Source organism: Corella eumyota, chromosome 1 (assembly GCF_963082875.1).
Source record: "Corella eumyota chromosome 1, kaCorEumy4.1, whole genome shotgun sequence".
NCBI classification, from domain to species: Eukaryota; Metazoa; Chordata; class Ascidiacea; order Phlebobranchia; family Corellidae; genus Corella; species Corella eumyota.
The window spans coordinates 22,979,826-22,993,534 of record NC_137490.1 but is presented as its reverse complement, the minus strand read 5'-3'; the positions used below and the strand labels follow the sequence as shown (position 1 = coordinate 22,993,534).

At 30.9% G+C, this 13,709-nt stretch overlaps 3 protein-coding genes across 3 annotated transcripts; 2 read left to right on the top strand and 1 right to left on the bottom strand.

Annotated features, from left to right (window-relative positions):
• The first annotated feature begins 72 nt into the window (after positions 1 to 72).
• On the top strand, positions 73 to 3,837 carry LOC145742745 (DNA-directed RNA polymerases I, II, and III subunit RPABC2-like). Its single transcript, XM_082560538.1, has 5 exons — positions 73 to 213; positions 896 to 990; positions 1,550 to 1,646; positions 2,053 to 2,124; positions 2,571 to 3,837. The coding sequence occupies exons 1-5, from the start codon at positions 185 to 187 to the stop codon at positions 2,656 to 2,658; spliced, it is 381 nt and encodes a 126-aa protein (XP_082416664.1). The 5' UTR covers positions 73 to 184; the 3' UTR covers positions 2,659 to 3,837.
• A 685-nt stretch (positions 3,838 to 4,522) lies between these two features.
• On the top strand, positions 4,523 to 11,210 carry LOC145752974 (ras association domain-containing protein 4-like). The gene is made up of 11 exons (XM_082569356.1): positions 4,523 to 4,581; positions 6,392 to 6,828; positions 7,211 to 7,361; positions 8,324 to 8,379; positions 8,456 to 8,493; positions 8,604 to 8,717; positions 8,884 to 9,008; positions 9,198 to 9,351; positions 9,515 to 9,636; positions 9,717 to 9,814; positions 10,401 to 11,210. Exons 1-11 carry the CDS (start codon positions 4,567 to 4,569, stop codon positions 10,453 to 10,455), a joined length of 1,365 nt encoding a protein of 454 aa, XP_082425482.1. The 5' UTR covers positions 4,523 to 4,566; the 3' UTR covers positions 10,456 to 11,210.
• LOC145752985 (claudin-15-like) lies at positions 10,374 to 12,836 on the bottom strand. The gene is made up of 5 exons (XM_082569367.1): positions 12,766 to 12,836; positions 11,791 to 11,988; positions 11,291 to 11,455; positions 10,682 to 10,794; positions 10,374 to 10,595 (listed from the first exon to the last, which is right to left on the bottom strand). The coding sequence occupies exons 1-5, from the start codon at positions 12,788 to 12,790 to the stop codon at positions 10,473 to 10,475; spliced, it is 624 nt and encodes a 207-aa protein (XP_082425493.1). The 5' UTR covers positions 12,791 to 12,836; the 3' UTR covers positions 10,374 to 10,472.
• Positions 12,837 to 13,709: the final 873 nt, after the last annotated feature.

Genomic DNA, 13,709 nt, shown 5'->3' with positions numbered 1-13,709 from the left:
TAAATATTGTAATATGAAAATACGCCTCCAGTGTTTTCAAGCATGCTTACAATATTTTTTGTAACTTTACTCGACTTGTTTTGACTTGAGTGAAGTTTCTGGTACTTTTTGAGTTTATTAAAAGTTGAAAAGACTTAGTAAAAGAAGTAACACTCTGTGACGTAATAATCGAATAACAAAGAAAATGTCGGACCATGAAGATGAATACGATGGGTAATACTGATAGTTTTATATTTTGATTTAAAATTATTTTTATTTAGAAGTTGCCACTATCTGACTATTTCATTTTAAAGTAAGTTGGCTTTCAGTTAAAATACCTTAGACTTAATATTTGATGCAATGTTAGGACCTAAATCTAACATCATGACATTACCCATAACAAACAGACAAAAGGGTTTGATTCCTCTTTTTAATGTTAAATCATTTATTGTACATCATTCTGTCTGTCATCTTAAATAAAACCTTTACTTTTTGCTTTTACATTTACTTTTCATATCAACCTTTTAATTTCAATTATGTACAATTTACAATTACCTTAACAAAGCAACCCTTAAAGTTAAATTAGTTTTACTTTTTTTTTGTATATAAATTTATCCTCGATGTGGGAAAGTCGAATGCGCGACCTAAACATAGAGTAACATCAGTTACTCCGACCCAGTCTCGAGTTGTCTGTGGCAGTTTGGGATAATATAGAATATAATTGCCCGGTAATTATGCCGCTGATTAAGTGCTGGCTCAGCAGGAGTTAATACCGTTTATAGCGCGTTACTCAAGGGCGCTACAGCATGAGAGCAGTGGGGATTGAACCCACGACTTCATGTGTGATGTAGCAAGTGTTCTTACCACTACACCACGCTGCCGGTTTAAAAGATAAATTAATAAAAAGTATTTTCAGGTTTGAAGATGCAGGTGATATCGAAGAAGGGGGGGAAACAGGGGATTTGGGGGATGGAAACGAGGAAAATGGAACGGAAATCCTTAATGCCAACGGTAAGGAATCGAAATATGATTTATTGAATATATTGCAACTTTTAGTAACTTAGCTTAGTCTAAAGTTTATTTGACTAAGTTTGATGACCATTGTTTTTAAGTTGTGGTTTCTTTAAGTTATTGCTTTAAAAGGTATGAACTCCTGATAAATTTAAAAATCAGCAGTTTAAATGTTGTGGAATTATAATCAAAAATTTTTTAAACTGCTAAAGTTAATTTCAGACTACGCCAGGGTAGCAAATGTTTTTCCTAATGTGAAGGTTGAGGAGTTGAAATTCACACATAAAGAATAAATAAATATAAAAAATATTGGCTGTTTAGTAACAAAAGAATTGGTGACACTTGATCTTACTATAATACAGTTCTTAAAAAAAATATAAACTTTTTTACAACATCTCTTAAACATGACATTTTATCTTTTTTATCAAAATATTTTTTTTATATTTAATCAAAATAGTATTAAACATGTTGATTAGCCAACTTCTACTTTTTTAAAACTAATCCAGGCCTGGTGATAATTTTGTTGTATATAATATATTAACAATATTTTTATGTTTAGAAGTTGGAGCTATCCCAACTGGACAACGAATCACAACTCCTTACCTCACCAAATATGAGAGAGCGAGAGTTTTAGGAACACGGGCTTTGCAAATATCGTGAGTTGTTGACATTTTGGGTTTAATTCTTTTGTATATATTTTTATCCTCGATGTGGGAAAGTCGAATGCACAGCCTAAACATAGAGTAACATCGGTTATTTCGACCTAGTCTTGAGTTGCTTGTGGCAGTTTGTGATATTATAGATTATAATTGCCCGATAATTATGCTGCTGATCAAGTGCTGGCTCAGCAGGAGTTCATACCGTTTATAACGCCTTACTTAAGGCCGCTACAGCATGAGATCACTCGGGATCGAACTCAGGATCTCATGTAGTGTAGGAAGTGTTCTGACCAATACACCACGCGGCTGACCTTTTTTTTTTTCTCTTTTTTCTAAAATTTTTAATAAAACCTATTGTTACTAACAATTTTCTCTTTGTTACCATCAATGTGTTATTGTTTAGTATGAATGCTCCTGTTATGGTTGAATTAGAAGGAGAAACTGATCCTCTACAAATCGCAATGAAAGAATTAAAGTTAGTTTAAACTTTTATTTAAATTATTTGTTTTGTTTTAACCGACAATGATGTGTAGTTGTAAGAACACTTGCTACACCACACATGAGGTTGTGGGTTCAATCTCTACTGCTCTCATGCTGTGGCACCCTTGAGTAAGGCGCTATAAACGGTATGAACTCCTACTGAGCCAGCACTTAATCAGCAGTATATTTATCGGACAATTATAATCTATAATATCCAAAACTGCCACAGGCAACTCGAGACTGGGTTGGGGTAACTTATGTTACTCTATGTTTAAGTCGCACATTAGACTTTCCCATAAAGAGAATAAGGATATATACAAAAAAAATAATTTAACAGATTTTGTTATTTTTGGAATTTAGTTTAGGAATACAAAAAAAATAGATTTCGAAATTCATCTGCTAGACTTTAATTATCGTAATTTAAAATATAAATATTTTTAGAGCTAAAAAAATTCCTATAATAATTCGTCGATATATGCCTGATGGAAGTTATGAAGATTGGTCGATTGACGAACTAATTATTGAGTAAAACTTGAGAATTAGTTGGGAACACTGAAATGTTTATGACGTCATGAAATGGGGGTTGTGACGTAAAGTTGGAATTTTTGCCACTTTTTTGTTTATTATAAAAAGGCTAAAAATGGATTTTATTTTTAATAAATTTTTTTAATTTTTTGAAACTATTGTGTTTTTAGAATGTCGAACATTCTGCCATTATTCGTGTTAAGGCCTGTTCACACGACAAGGTAACGTAGCGTTGCGCTGCGTTGCGTTACGTAACTTTACAATTTCTAGGGATTTCTTTTTAAAATTTTAATAAACAATACCTAATAAAAGTATACCGCTTACGAAATCTAAATTTCGCTTCGGCTACAAAACTTTACGAAATCTTAGGTAACTTTCGCAAACTTTCGTACGTGTGAACGACTCTGTTCATTTTAAATGGTTGCGAAATCTTGCATTACATTGCGTTGCGTACGCCGTGTAAACGGGCTTTTAAGTGAACACGTTTGTCGTGCTTAAAAAACGATGTATGTGATATGTTAATAGTTGTTTTATTTTTAAAGTGGTTATGCTAAATGTTTTGCCATTTTAAGAATGGTTCTTAGTTGGCAGGATTGTTTGGGTCGTGTGAAAATGAGGAAACGAATATTGAATGAAAGCGAAAACGGAGAAGCGGAATCTTAAATCATAAAACGCGGAAATTCCGTTTGCTGTTTATTTAAAGATGCTGTCATTTATTTAAAAACCAAATACCGACATAGGGGCTTTTTTATAAACTCCAGCTTACCCTAACCCTCTTTTGGGTAATGCAGTTTAATTTCTAAAATAATATTGATCTAAATACAAATAAACATTCAACCCATTTTCCGCGTTTTTATTTTTTAAGATTCCGTCTCTCCTTTTTTCCATTTCTTCAAAGTTAGCATCCTCGATTAATTTACACAAGTACGATAACCGTTTTTGTAAAATTTTTTTCGAAATAAATCAGATTCGACTAAAATAAAGATTAAGATTGTGTATATATACGGTTTTAAATTAAGGTGGTTTAATAATTTACGTAGAAAAATAATTAACGAATTCCCCAAAAAAATTGGTTTGTTTTTTCTCATTGTGGAAACTTGACTTTAAACATAGAGTAACTGACCCAGGCCCGAATTATATTAAAATTGATCTAAATTAAGATTGTGCCGGTTATATATTCACACACTCCTGTCTTAAATTATGGTGGTTGGGTTAACAAAATATTAAACAATATAAAAATCTACGAATTATAAAAAAAATTGTATTTCTTTACTCTTAGCGTTTAACATAGGGTAACATTTGTTACCCCTATACCCAGTCTCGAGTTGACTTTACCAGTTTGGAATAATATTGATTATAATTGCCCGATAATTAAACTGCTAATAAAGTATTAGCTCAGCAGAAGTTTATACCGTTTATAGCGCCTTACTTAAGGACACTACAGCATGGGAGCAGTGGGAATTAAACCCACGACCCCTTGTAGTGCAGTCAGTGTTTTGACCACTATACCACGCTGTCATTTTTTTTTAATATTTTTGTTTTTAACCAATAAATCAATATTGTTTTTTATATTTCTTTATCCTCGATGTGGGAAGGTCGATTTTAAGGGTTCTATAACGTGTCAATAATAATTAAAATTCGTTGTTAATTTTAGATTTAAATAATAATAAACAAGCAAAAAACATAAATTATTATAACTTACTAATTAATAATAAATAAATGTGTTCAGTTTATTTATTTTTTTGCAAATATAAAGTATAACTGCCAAATGCTTTACAAATTTTAATTAAAATATTCAAACTACGTCATATCTTTATTTGCCTTTTTTCGGGCTCTTATGTTCTAATTGGTGAAGTTAGTCACTTCCTTTAACTTTAATCAAACCAAAAAGCAATGGAGTCCTGGGTTCAATATGGCTACTTTAAAGGTAATATTGTAAATATTAAATAAAGTTGAACTATTAGCAGGTACTGGGTTATGTAAGTTAGATAATTAATATAGTTGTATAATAATCGTGTTTGTTTAATTACCTATGACGTCATAAGTTTGTATAATTTTAAAACAAAGAACCTTTGTTTAGTTAAGTTACTCAGAATTGTCAGGTATAAATAGGTAAAAATAAATATTGTTTTAAAAAAAAGAAAAAAAAGTAAGTTTTTAGAATATAAAAAGTGATTCATTTTTTTATACAAGTTTTGAGGGTTGGAAAGCGAGACTGTAGCATGTAAATTAGTTTTTTTTAAATGCAAAATTGCACAAATTTCAATGTTTTAAATATTTTTAAGGTAGTTTTTAGCTACTAAAGACTGAAGGCCTATTTTTTTAATTTTTCTTTTTAAAATGAAGGAATACAGTGTAGCTAGAATAAAGATGTTTTGTTTTTTCGCACATTGATAAAAGTAAATAATAAATACGATTTACAATTAATATTACAACAATGCGACGGGAAAAAATGACAAAATCAATTTAATGATTTAAAACATGCCTTGAATATTAATGTTTACATAAAGATTTTAAGTATATTATGGCATGGTCACCAAACCTAATGTTGTAAGATTAGAAGAAATGACGAAAATATGCTGTTAATAACATTATTTTAATTTACTTTTTGTTTGTACACCTTTGTAGTACTAAGTCGAATTCTATAACTCAACTCAAGAATTATAATTAATTACTAAATAGTTTGAAAACACAAGAAACAGTTTAATTTGGATTTTATTTAACTGCATACACTTTATTTAATAACAATATTATAGCTTATTAGTGTTTTATATTGTATTATTATTATGAGGACAAAAAGCTTACAAAAATTTTATAACACGTTTAAAGAGGAAATTATTAAAAACTTTACGCCAACCTGGTCACGTGACCGCACTAAACGAATATCGGAAACACGTGACCACGTGACGTCATAATCGCATACAAGGCACAGCTTTGTAGAATCGGAAATCAGTTTAGTTTTGTTTTGTAGAAAAAACTGTTTTTAGTAAAATTTGAGACAAAAATGTTTAGTTTAAACTATTAGTATAAAAGGGTTTTGATATTTTTTATTAATTAGACAATTAAATAGTTAGTTAATTAGTTATTTAGTTAAATGATTTAAGAAGCACACAGTTTAAAAAAAATAAATTTAAATTTTGTTTTTAATTTTAAATTTTTGCTTATTTTGCAAAACCGTTTTTGTAATTGTTATATGATTGTTGTAAGACAACCAGGTTTGAATAATGCAACTTCCTATTCTGACTATGACGTCACAAGTAGTAGTTGTTGTTTGTTTTGAATGTCTAGTCACAAGAGAGAATATAAAATAAATTGTGTTTTAAATATTCAGAAAAATTGATTTTAGATTTTTTAAAGAAAATAGTGAGTAAATAAGGAATTTAAAATTAGATTAAAGTTAAGGAAGTTGTTGAATTTAAAAGGAAGAGATTTGGTTAAAAGACTTGCTTGCGTATTAGGTTGAAATAACAAAATTTTTTTAACCTTAATCTTGATTTTGAAATCAAATCTAAAAAAGTTAATTAAAAACTGTTATATGTTAATTAAGTTAGAATCGGTATTTTTAGACAATTAGTAATTAGTGTATCGTTAAATTTTGTAATTTAACATACTAATAGCCTTATAAAATGTCCTAGTTTAAAAGTTTAAAAATAGCGACGAATAAAATTGATTTTAATTTAATTTAAAATGAAAACTCTTAATCAACTTACGATAATAAATAATTTATTATGACGTAGGTTGCCTATAATCGATTTCTTTCAACTTTATCGCGATTCTGGGACCGTAGCGAATCACAAGACAAACAAGAAGAACTCCAAATAAAAGAAAAACAAGAACAAACACAAGAAGAAGACATACAATCAACTTCTGTTGACCCACCCACCCTTAAAAGAAGACCCAACTTTTTACGTGCGAATAGAAACCGCTTATCCGTGCCTCGCCCTCTCAGCTTAAACCTGAGCCCCAAATTCACTTTAAAATCTTTGAGAACCCCCAAATCCCCTAAACTGACCCCGAAATTGACCCCGAAAAAGTTAGCAAATACCTTGCGATTTTCAAGCAGTGACCCCTTGTTTTGGACAGGGAAATACCCTAAGTTTTTTCAACGTGATAAATCACCTAGCAAGATGACGTCATCGTCGATTAATTTAAGTGAATCGAAGACGATGTTGACGTGAGTATTGTGACGTCATAATCAATGTTTTTTAACAAAACGTTTATTTTAAAAAAAAAATTCTTTGAAATTATAAAATCAATAAAGGAGTAAAAAAAATTTTGAAATTTTTTTTTTCAAAATTTTGAAATTTTTTACCCAAAAAACAGCTAAAAAATATTTATATTTTCCATCTCTTCTTAAGAGGATGTTTTTGATATTTTTATTGGGTGAGGGTGTAATATTGGTCTATGTTTAAGCTATCCGTAAACGCTGGGCCAAAGGGCGAATACTGTGACATTGGTGCGACTCGAGCCGAAACTTTTTGGCTCGTACTCAGACATCATGACCGGTTTGCCACACTCAGATTTAAAAAAAATAAGTTTGTTAAAAATAAATTTAGAGAGAATTTTTTGCCCCGTTTGAACGACTACAACACTTATTTTAACGAGAAACCCGAACAATTAAGATCCAGACATACTAAGAAAGGAGATTTAGTTGTAGATGGACTTCTTAATATTTACTGGGGACTCAAGACTTCAATCAGGCTACAGGTAAAAATATAAAATATTGTTTTTAAGTTAAACACAAAAAAAATTGTTAAAATTTTTAAAATAGAAATTCCTAATTAAATAAATTGTTTTTTTTTGGCTTTTTAAGTTAAATATAAAACAATTCTGTTAAAAGAATCTTACAAAAATTGTTTTTTTGGGTTCAATTTTCTCTTTTGGGTTCAAATCTTTTATTTATTATAATTGTTTAATGTATCTAAGAAAGACAAAAATCGATTTTTGAAAGTTTAATTTGGACGTTTGTGTTTTACATAATTATCATAATTTTTTTTAAAATAGTTTGAACTACTTTTAACCCCATTTAAATTTTTTAAGTTAACAGAAACCAATTCTGTTAAAAAATAAAATAAAATTAATCTATTAAGTCCAATTTTGTTTTTATTTATTATAATTGTTTGATGTATTACTAAGAAAACAAAAAAACTAAGTTTTGCAGTTTTAAATTAGATTTTTTGTTTGAACAATACTAAAGTACGGGATGCGGGATAGTGCGGAATCGTGCGTAAACGTTAACAAAAATTCGCGGAATGCGGGACGAAACAGCATTTTTGTATTTTACTTCATGATGAATGCGGTATTTACCTAAAGAGCTGAGGGATGATGCTAGATCGACTACAAAGCGCAAGGGATAATTTGGAAAGAGTATAAAAATCCCGTCCTTTTCCTCATTCAGCGATTTTTTGTTAACTTTTACACACGGCCTCGGTATTTCACGCACCTCGCAACTTCCCGCATCACGTAGTTTAGTACTGCTCTTTTGATTCACCAAATTCGTAAATAAATTATGAATAATTTGAAACTCATTCAAACCTTATTCAAAATGTTCAAAGCCAAAATTTCTAAATTTAAACAATTTGTCAAATCCGCCGGAAAATAAAATCTTAAACCCGGAAATAATTTAACAAATTACTTTCCATTAAACAATTGTGTTTATGACGTCATAGGTAGCTGATGATGACGTTAAGATTCGACCCAAGGTAGCAGGAGATGAATATGGACAGTAAGTTAAACGTTCGAATTAATTTTATAAATAATGACGTCATAATAGTTATTAATTACGTCATTTTTAATTTCAGAAATTTTGGAAATCGACTTTCTGTTCCAGATAGCGAAGGTAATTTATTTTATTTTAATGACGTCACAATCTAAATCGATTACGTCACATTTACTTAACTATAAATGACATCGTACATTTTAATTAAACTTAACTATTACGTCACACAGGTGGAGTTGTTGAGTTCGATAACGCGGTTTGGGGGAAAACCCGTCAACGAAAAGGAGATATTCGAAGAAAGGCGATGAGGTTGAAAGTTTCTGACATCAAGAATGGAACGATAGGTGACGTCACAATTCTGTTTGTTAATTAACAATTCTTGTAAAGTTGTTGTAGTTTGAAAATTATTGTTATTATGTAAATGTATAATAATGAACAACAACCTACCAATAACAATGCAACAATGAGTTGTAGTGTTCACCGATAAATAACAATGGAATAACCATGCAGAACGCGAAGAAGCGCTCGTGGTGAGCGATAGTTTAAAACACACCAAGAGCGTCATCATGCGGAAGAAAGGGTCAAAGAATTTAAAACATCGAGCTTCGATTAACGGACACTTCTACAATCACAAGGTATGACGTCATAAAGCTTTATATCATAGCGCATGTCCAATGTTGTGTTGCGTCACAGTATATAGTAGTGCGTCAAAAAAGCTAGGTTGTATTACGTCACACCTAAATAGTATTGTGTCACAAAATAGACAAAAAATAATTATTAATTTTTTTTAAAATATTTATCTTGTTTTTTTTTTTCTTTATCAGACCTCGGTGTTTACGCCAGCTTTGGGTTCGGTGACAAAAGTTCGAGTGACGTCACTTAACGACGCGCACACCGTCATCAGCAAACTCCTGGCCAAGTTTCGAGTCGAAAATCCCCCCGAAGATTTCTCTCTTTATGTTGTTAAAGAAACACAAGGTAAATATGACGTCATATTAAAGCGGTTATGGTAATATGACGTCATAGTTATTTGGTTATCGTAGGTTTTTTTAATGTAGAATAGTTGTTTACAACAGTTTAACTTAAGTACGATAACCAAGCTTTAAAAAAAAACAATGATCATGTTACAAATTTTTTTTAGAACGTCGTGAATTGTCACGTGACGAATTTCCGCTCCTAAATCGAGTTCTGATTGGTCCTAACGAAAAACTCGGAAAAATATTTTTAATGGAACGAAAAATGCATCACGAAATAACACCTGAGGTAGGACGTCATAATTAACATAAAGCATGACGTCACAAGGTTATGTTTTAGGTGTTTTTAATTATTATTTTATGTCACAGGTGGCGCAATATATTAAATTGGATAGCAGCATCCTGGAAGTTTTTGTGAAGAAATTTAACGAAGAAGAAGATCGAGAAATACACAAGATGAAAAAAAGGTGACGTAGACAAGTATATTTGTGACGTCATAAGTAACAAACGTGGTCCTATTTTAAGCCTAACAGTAATGGTAAAACTATTAAAGTACCCACCCTACGGGCTGCATTTTAAATATAGTGATATGGCTGCAACCTTCAACTAACATTTTCTGGTAATAATTTACCTGCATAAGCTGTATGTTATTCAATTACGAGCCGAAAGATTCTGTGTTCGAGCGTCACTAATGCCACATTATTAACCCTTAAGCCCGGAGTTTACAGTTGGCTTAAACACACCAAAAGTTTTCGGGTTCGAGTCGCACTAATGCCACATTATTCACCCTTCGGTCTAGCGTTTACAGATAGCTTAAACACACCAAAAGTTTTCGGGTTTGAGTCGCACTAATGCCACATTATTCACCCTAAAGCCTGGCGTTTACAGTTAGCTTAAACACGTCCCAACAGCACCACCCATTCCTAATAACATAAAAGGGTTATATGTAAAACTCAGCCTCTAAATTTTTCACCGTTTTTTTCTGACGTCATTTTATTACATAGAATTCATTTGTGACGTCAACAAATAAACTTAAAAACAATTTTATTTTAGATTTGCTTTTTACAAAAAAATGTTAAAGAAAGAAATTTCGGAACAGGAATCATGACGTTATATGACGTCATCTTAAACATAAACTTTTTCGGGACTTCTATCATACGTGTAAGTGACGTCATCAGTTTGGTGACGTGATGAACATATCAACAACAAAGCGGAAAGAATCCAAATCAACCCAAAAGCTGCCGATATCTGTGACGTCAAAAACATTAAATTCGTTTTAGATTATGACATCATAGTATTCTTGTCCTAATTTACGTCTTTATGACGTCACATACCTGAGGAGCTTCGTGAACAGCAGAGTGAACGGGGTTTCCCCTTGGGTCGAGAAAGGGCTGTGAAGTCACTGTGTCGAAGATAAACCAAAACGAGGATAAAGTCACGGAAATTGCTAAAAATTTAATTAGGACGTCATCAAAGGGGATTTTATTATAAGCATTGTGACGTTATTTAGAATTTAATTTCCATTTTTTTTACGTTTTTTTGTTTCATTTTTGTTTCACGAAAGAGATTTATTAAATAGTTTTTATCATTGAATTTGTTTTTGGATATATCTTTATCCTCGATGTGGGAAGGTCGACTTCACGGCCTAAACATAGAGCAACATCAGTTACTCCGACCCAGTCTCGAGTTGCCTGTGGCAGTTTGAGATATTATATAGATTATAATTGCCTGATAATTATGCTGCTAATTAAGTGCTGGCTCAGCAGAAGTTTATACCGTTTATAGAGCCTTACTCAGTGGGAATTGAACCCACGACCTCATGTGTGGTGTAGCAAGTGTTCTTACCACTACACCACGCTGCCGGTAATTGATTTAAAATGTAAATTATAACGTCATAGAGTGAATTGTTTAAATTAAGAAGTAAATATTACGTCACAAAATACCTGAAACAAGAAACACGAGTCCGCAAACGAAGCAAATTTTTCTTTTTTGATTGACAGTTTGTGGACCAATCAGCGTGAAGCTGAACCCAGTAAGACATAAAGCTCCGCCCACAAAGCTAAAAATGATTGACAGGAGGAAGGAAAGTCGACAAACAAGAAAAACGACTAAAAAAAAATGTAAACGCGTCATATCTAATATATAACATTATGTGATGTCTAAATTAACGAACAATGACGGCTTATGACGTCATAATATTATTTCGATAATTCATTTTTGCATAATCTGGATAATATCTAGTTCAATCAAGCGTTATGTCTCCCATAGTGGGATTATGACGTCATAAATCGGGTTGTTTTGTTTGTGGGAGAAAAAAAATATTAATTTGAAAAATAGCAGACTTTTAGAATTTACGAGTTTGAAAATATTCGAAAACAAAATTAAAAAAACATTTTAAAATATAAAAAAAAAAAAATTAAAAAATTTAAACTAATTTACATACTCGGTACTTCCCCCCAATCCGTGCCCCAACATTGGGTTTGTCCAGTTGGGTAAGTTTGGCACGTTACCCACAGACCCTCGGTGTTGGTGACCGAGTCGAGGACGGAACCGTGGATTCCGTTTAAACTATTTTTCCGCCATTTTCTCGACAAAATCACCCCCAAAGTAGCTCCCCAGCAACTCATGCACAACAACCAAGCTAAAAATCAGGAAAAAATTGATTTATTTTATAAATATTAAAAAAAAATTACTTTTAAAACTCTTTTGTAAGAAAAGTCAAACAAAATTAAATTTATAATGTTTTTTTTACTTTTTTTTTTTGTATATATCTTAACCCCTTGATGTGGTAAGGTCGACTTCACGACCTAAACATAAAGTAACATTTCTTGCCCCGACCTAGTCTCGAGTTGCCTGTTGGCAGTTTGGGATATTATAGAGATTATAATTGCCCGATAATTATACTGCTGATTAAGTGCTGGCTTAGCAGGAGTTTGTACCGTTTATAGCGCCTTACCCAAGGGCGCTACAACATGAGAGCAGTGGGGATTGAACCCACGACCTCATGGTGGTGTAGGAAGTGTTCTTACCACTACACCACGCTGCTGGGTTAACTTGCAAGTTAAAGATAAAAAGATAAAATAATTCATAAAGTAGATTTTATTTTACAAATAATTTTCTTAAAAATATAACTTAAACTGGGGAATAAAATTTAAGTAAACATTCTATTAAAAAAATTTTATATTAAAAAACAAATCAATTACGGTTTAATTAAGTTCTATTTTTAGAATACGCTACGTAAATTATTACGTCACAATATTTCAATTACTTCTTAAAACACTTTATTTCGTCATAATATAAATATTTAGATAATCGATTTATTTAAACAACCAATTATCAATTACCTAGTCATTAATCGAACTACTATGTTGTAATAATGACATAATTAATGACGTCACAATTAATTAAAACAATTTACCTATCACTTGAACTGTTGTACCCATGTTTCTTTTATTTTAAAATTTAAGATTTTTAAAATTCAAATATTTTAAAATTTAGAAATATTTTGAAAAATAAATTTGCAATCGAATTATTATACTTAAGTATTTTTTCTCTTTTCTTGGTTTGCCTTTTTTGTTATTTTATTTAATCTCTTTAAATATGGTATTTTGTATCTTTATGTTTTTTTTTATTTTGTTTTGTTTTTTTGCGCATTGATAATGGTAAATAATAAATACGATTTACAATTAATATTACAACAATGCGACGAAAAAAATGACAAAATCAATTTTATGATTTAAAATATGTCAAAAGAAATAATGTTTATATAAAGATTTTAAGTATGTTATGGCATATATGGTTTATAATGCAACACAAAAATAAATTTATCAGCAGCGTAAATTTAATAAATTTTTTTTGTTATTAAGTAAATTCGGCGCCATTAACAATTAATATTTGCCCATAAGTAGAAACGTATACGGGTTTACAAAGCGTTTACTGAACTTTTTAATATATGAACTATGATAAAGTATTTAGGTATTGATTTTTTTTAAAGAATATTGTCCCATTTTTTTTATATATTACCATCTTCAAGGTGGACCAAAAATGAAATAACAAAACATTTAATAAATGGTATTTGTAAACAAAATTTATGTTTTTTTTAAAGCAACTGGTTTTTATTGTGTGATTTATAAATAAAAAACCAATAAAATTGTATACGGTTATTTATCATTTTCTAAATAAACTGGGAACGTGTTGTAGTGGTAAGAACACTTGCTATACCACCATGAGGCCGTGGCCTCAATCCCCACTGATCTCATGCTGTAGCGCTCTTGAGTAAGGCGCTATAAACGGTATGAACCCCCTGCTGAGCCAACAGTTAATCAGCAGCATGGTTATCGGGCAATTATAATTAATAATATT

Excerpts from the sequence above, each read along its gene's own strand:
- LOC145742745 (XM_082560538.1), top strand. The coding sequence starts at position 185 with ATGTCGGACCATGAAGATGAATACGATGG. Across the intron at positions 991-1,549 it reads GGAAATCCTTAATGCCAACG|AAGTTGGAGCTATCCCAACT; the intron begins GTAAGGAATCGA and ends TTTTATGTTTAG. Across the intron at positions 1,647-2,052 it reads ACACGGGCTTTGCAAATATC|TATGAATGCTCCTGTTATGG; the intron begins GTGAGTTGTTGA and ends GTTATTGTTTAG.
- LOC145752985 (XM_082569367.1), bottom strand. The coding sequence starts at position 12,790 with ATGGGTACAACAGTTCAAGTGATAG. Across the intron at positions 11,989-12,765 it reads TACAACAGTTCAAGTGATAG|CTTGGTTGTTGTGCATGAGT; the intron begins GTAAATTGTTTT and ends CCTGATTTTTAG. Across the intron at positions 10,795-11,290 it reads ACTCGTGTTTCTTGTTTCAG|CAATTTCCGTGACTTTATCC; the intron begins GTATTTTGTGAC and ends TTAAATTTTTAG.
- LOC145752974 (XM_082569356.1), top strand. Across the intron at positions 7,362-8,323 it reads AGACTTCAATCAGGCTACAG|GTAGCTGATGATGACGTTAA; the intron begins GTAAAAATATAA and ends ATGACGTCATAG. Across the intron at positions 9,352-9,514 it reads TGTTGTTAAAGAAACACAAG|AACGTCGTGAATTGTCACGT; the intron begins GTAAATATGACG and ends AATTTTTTTTAG.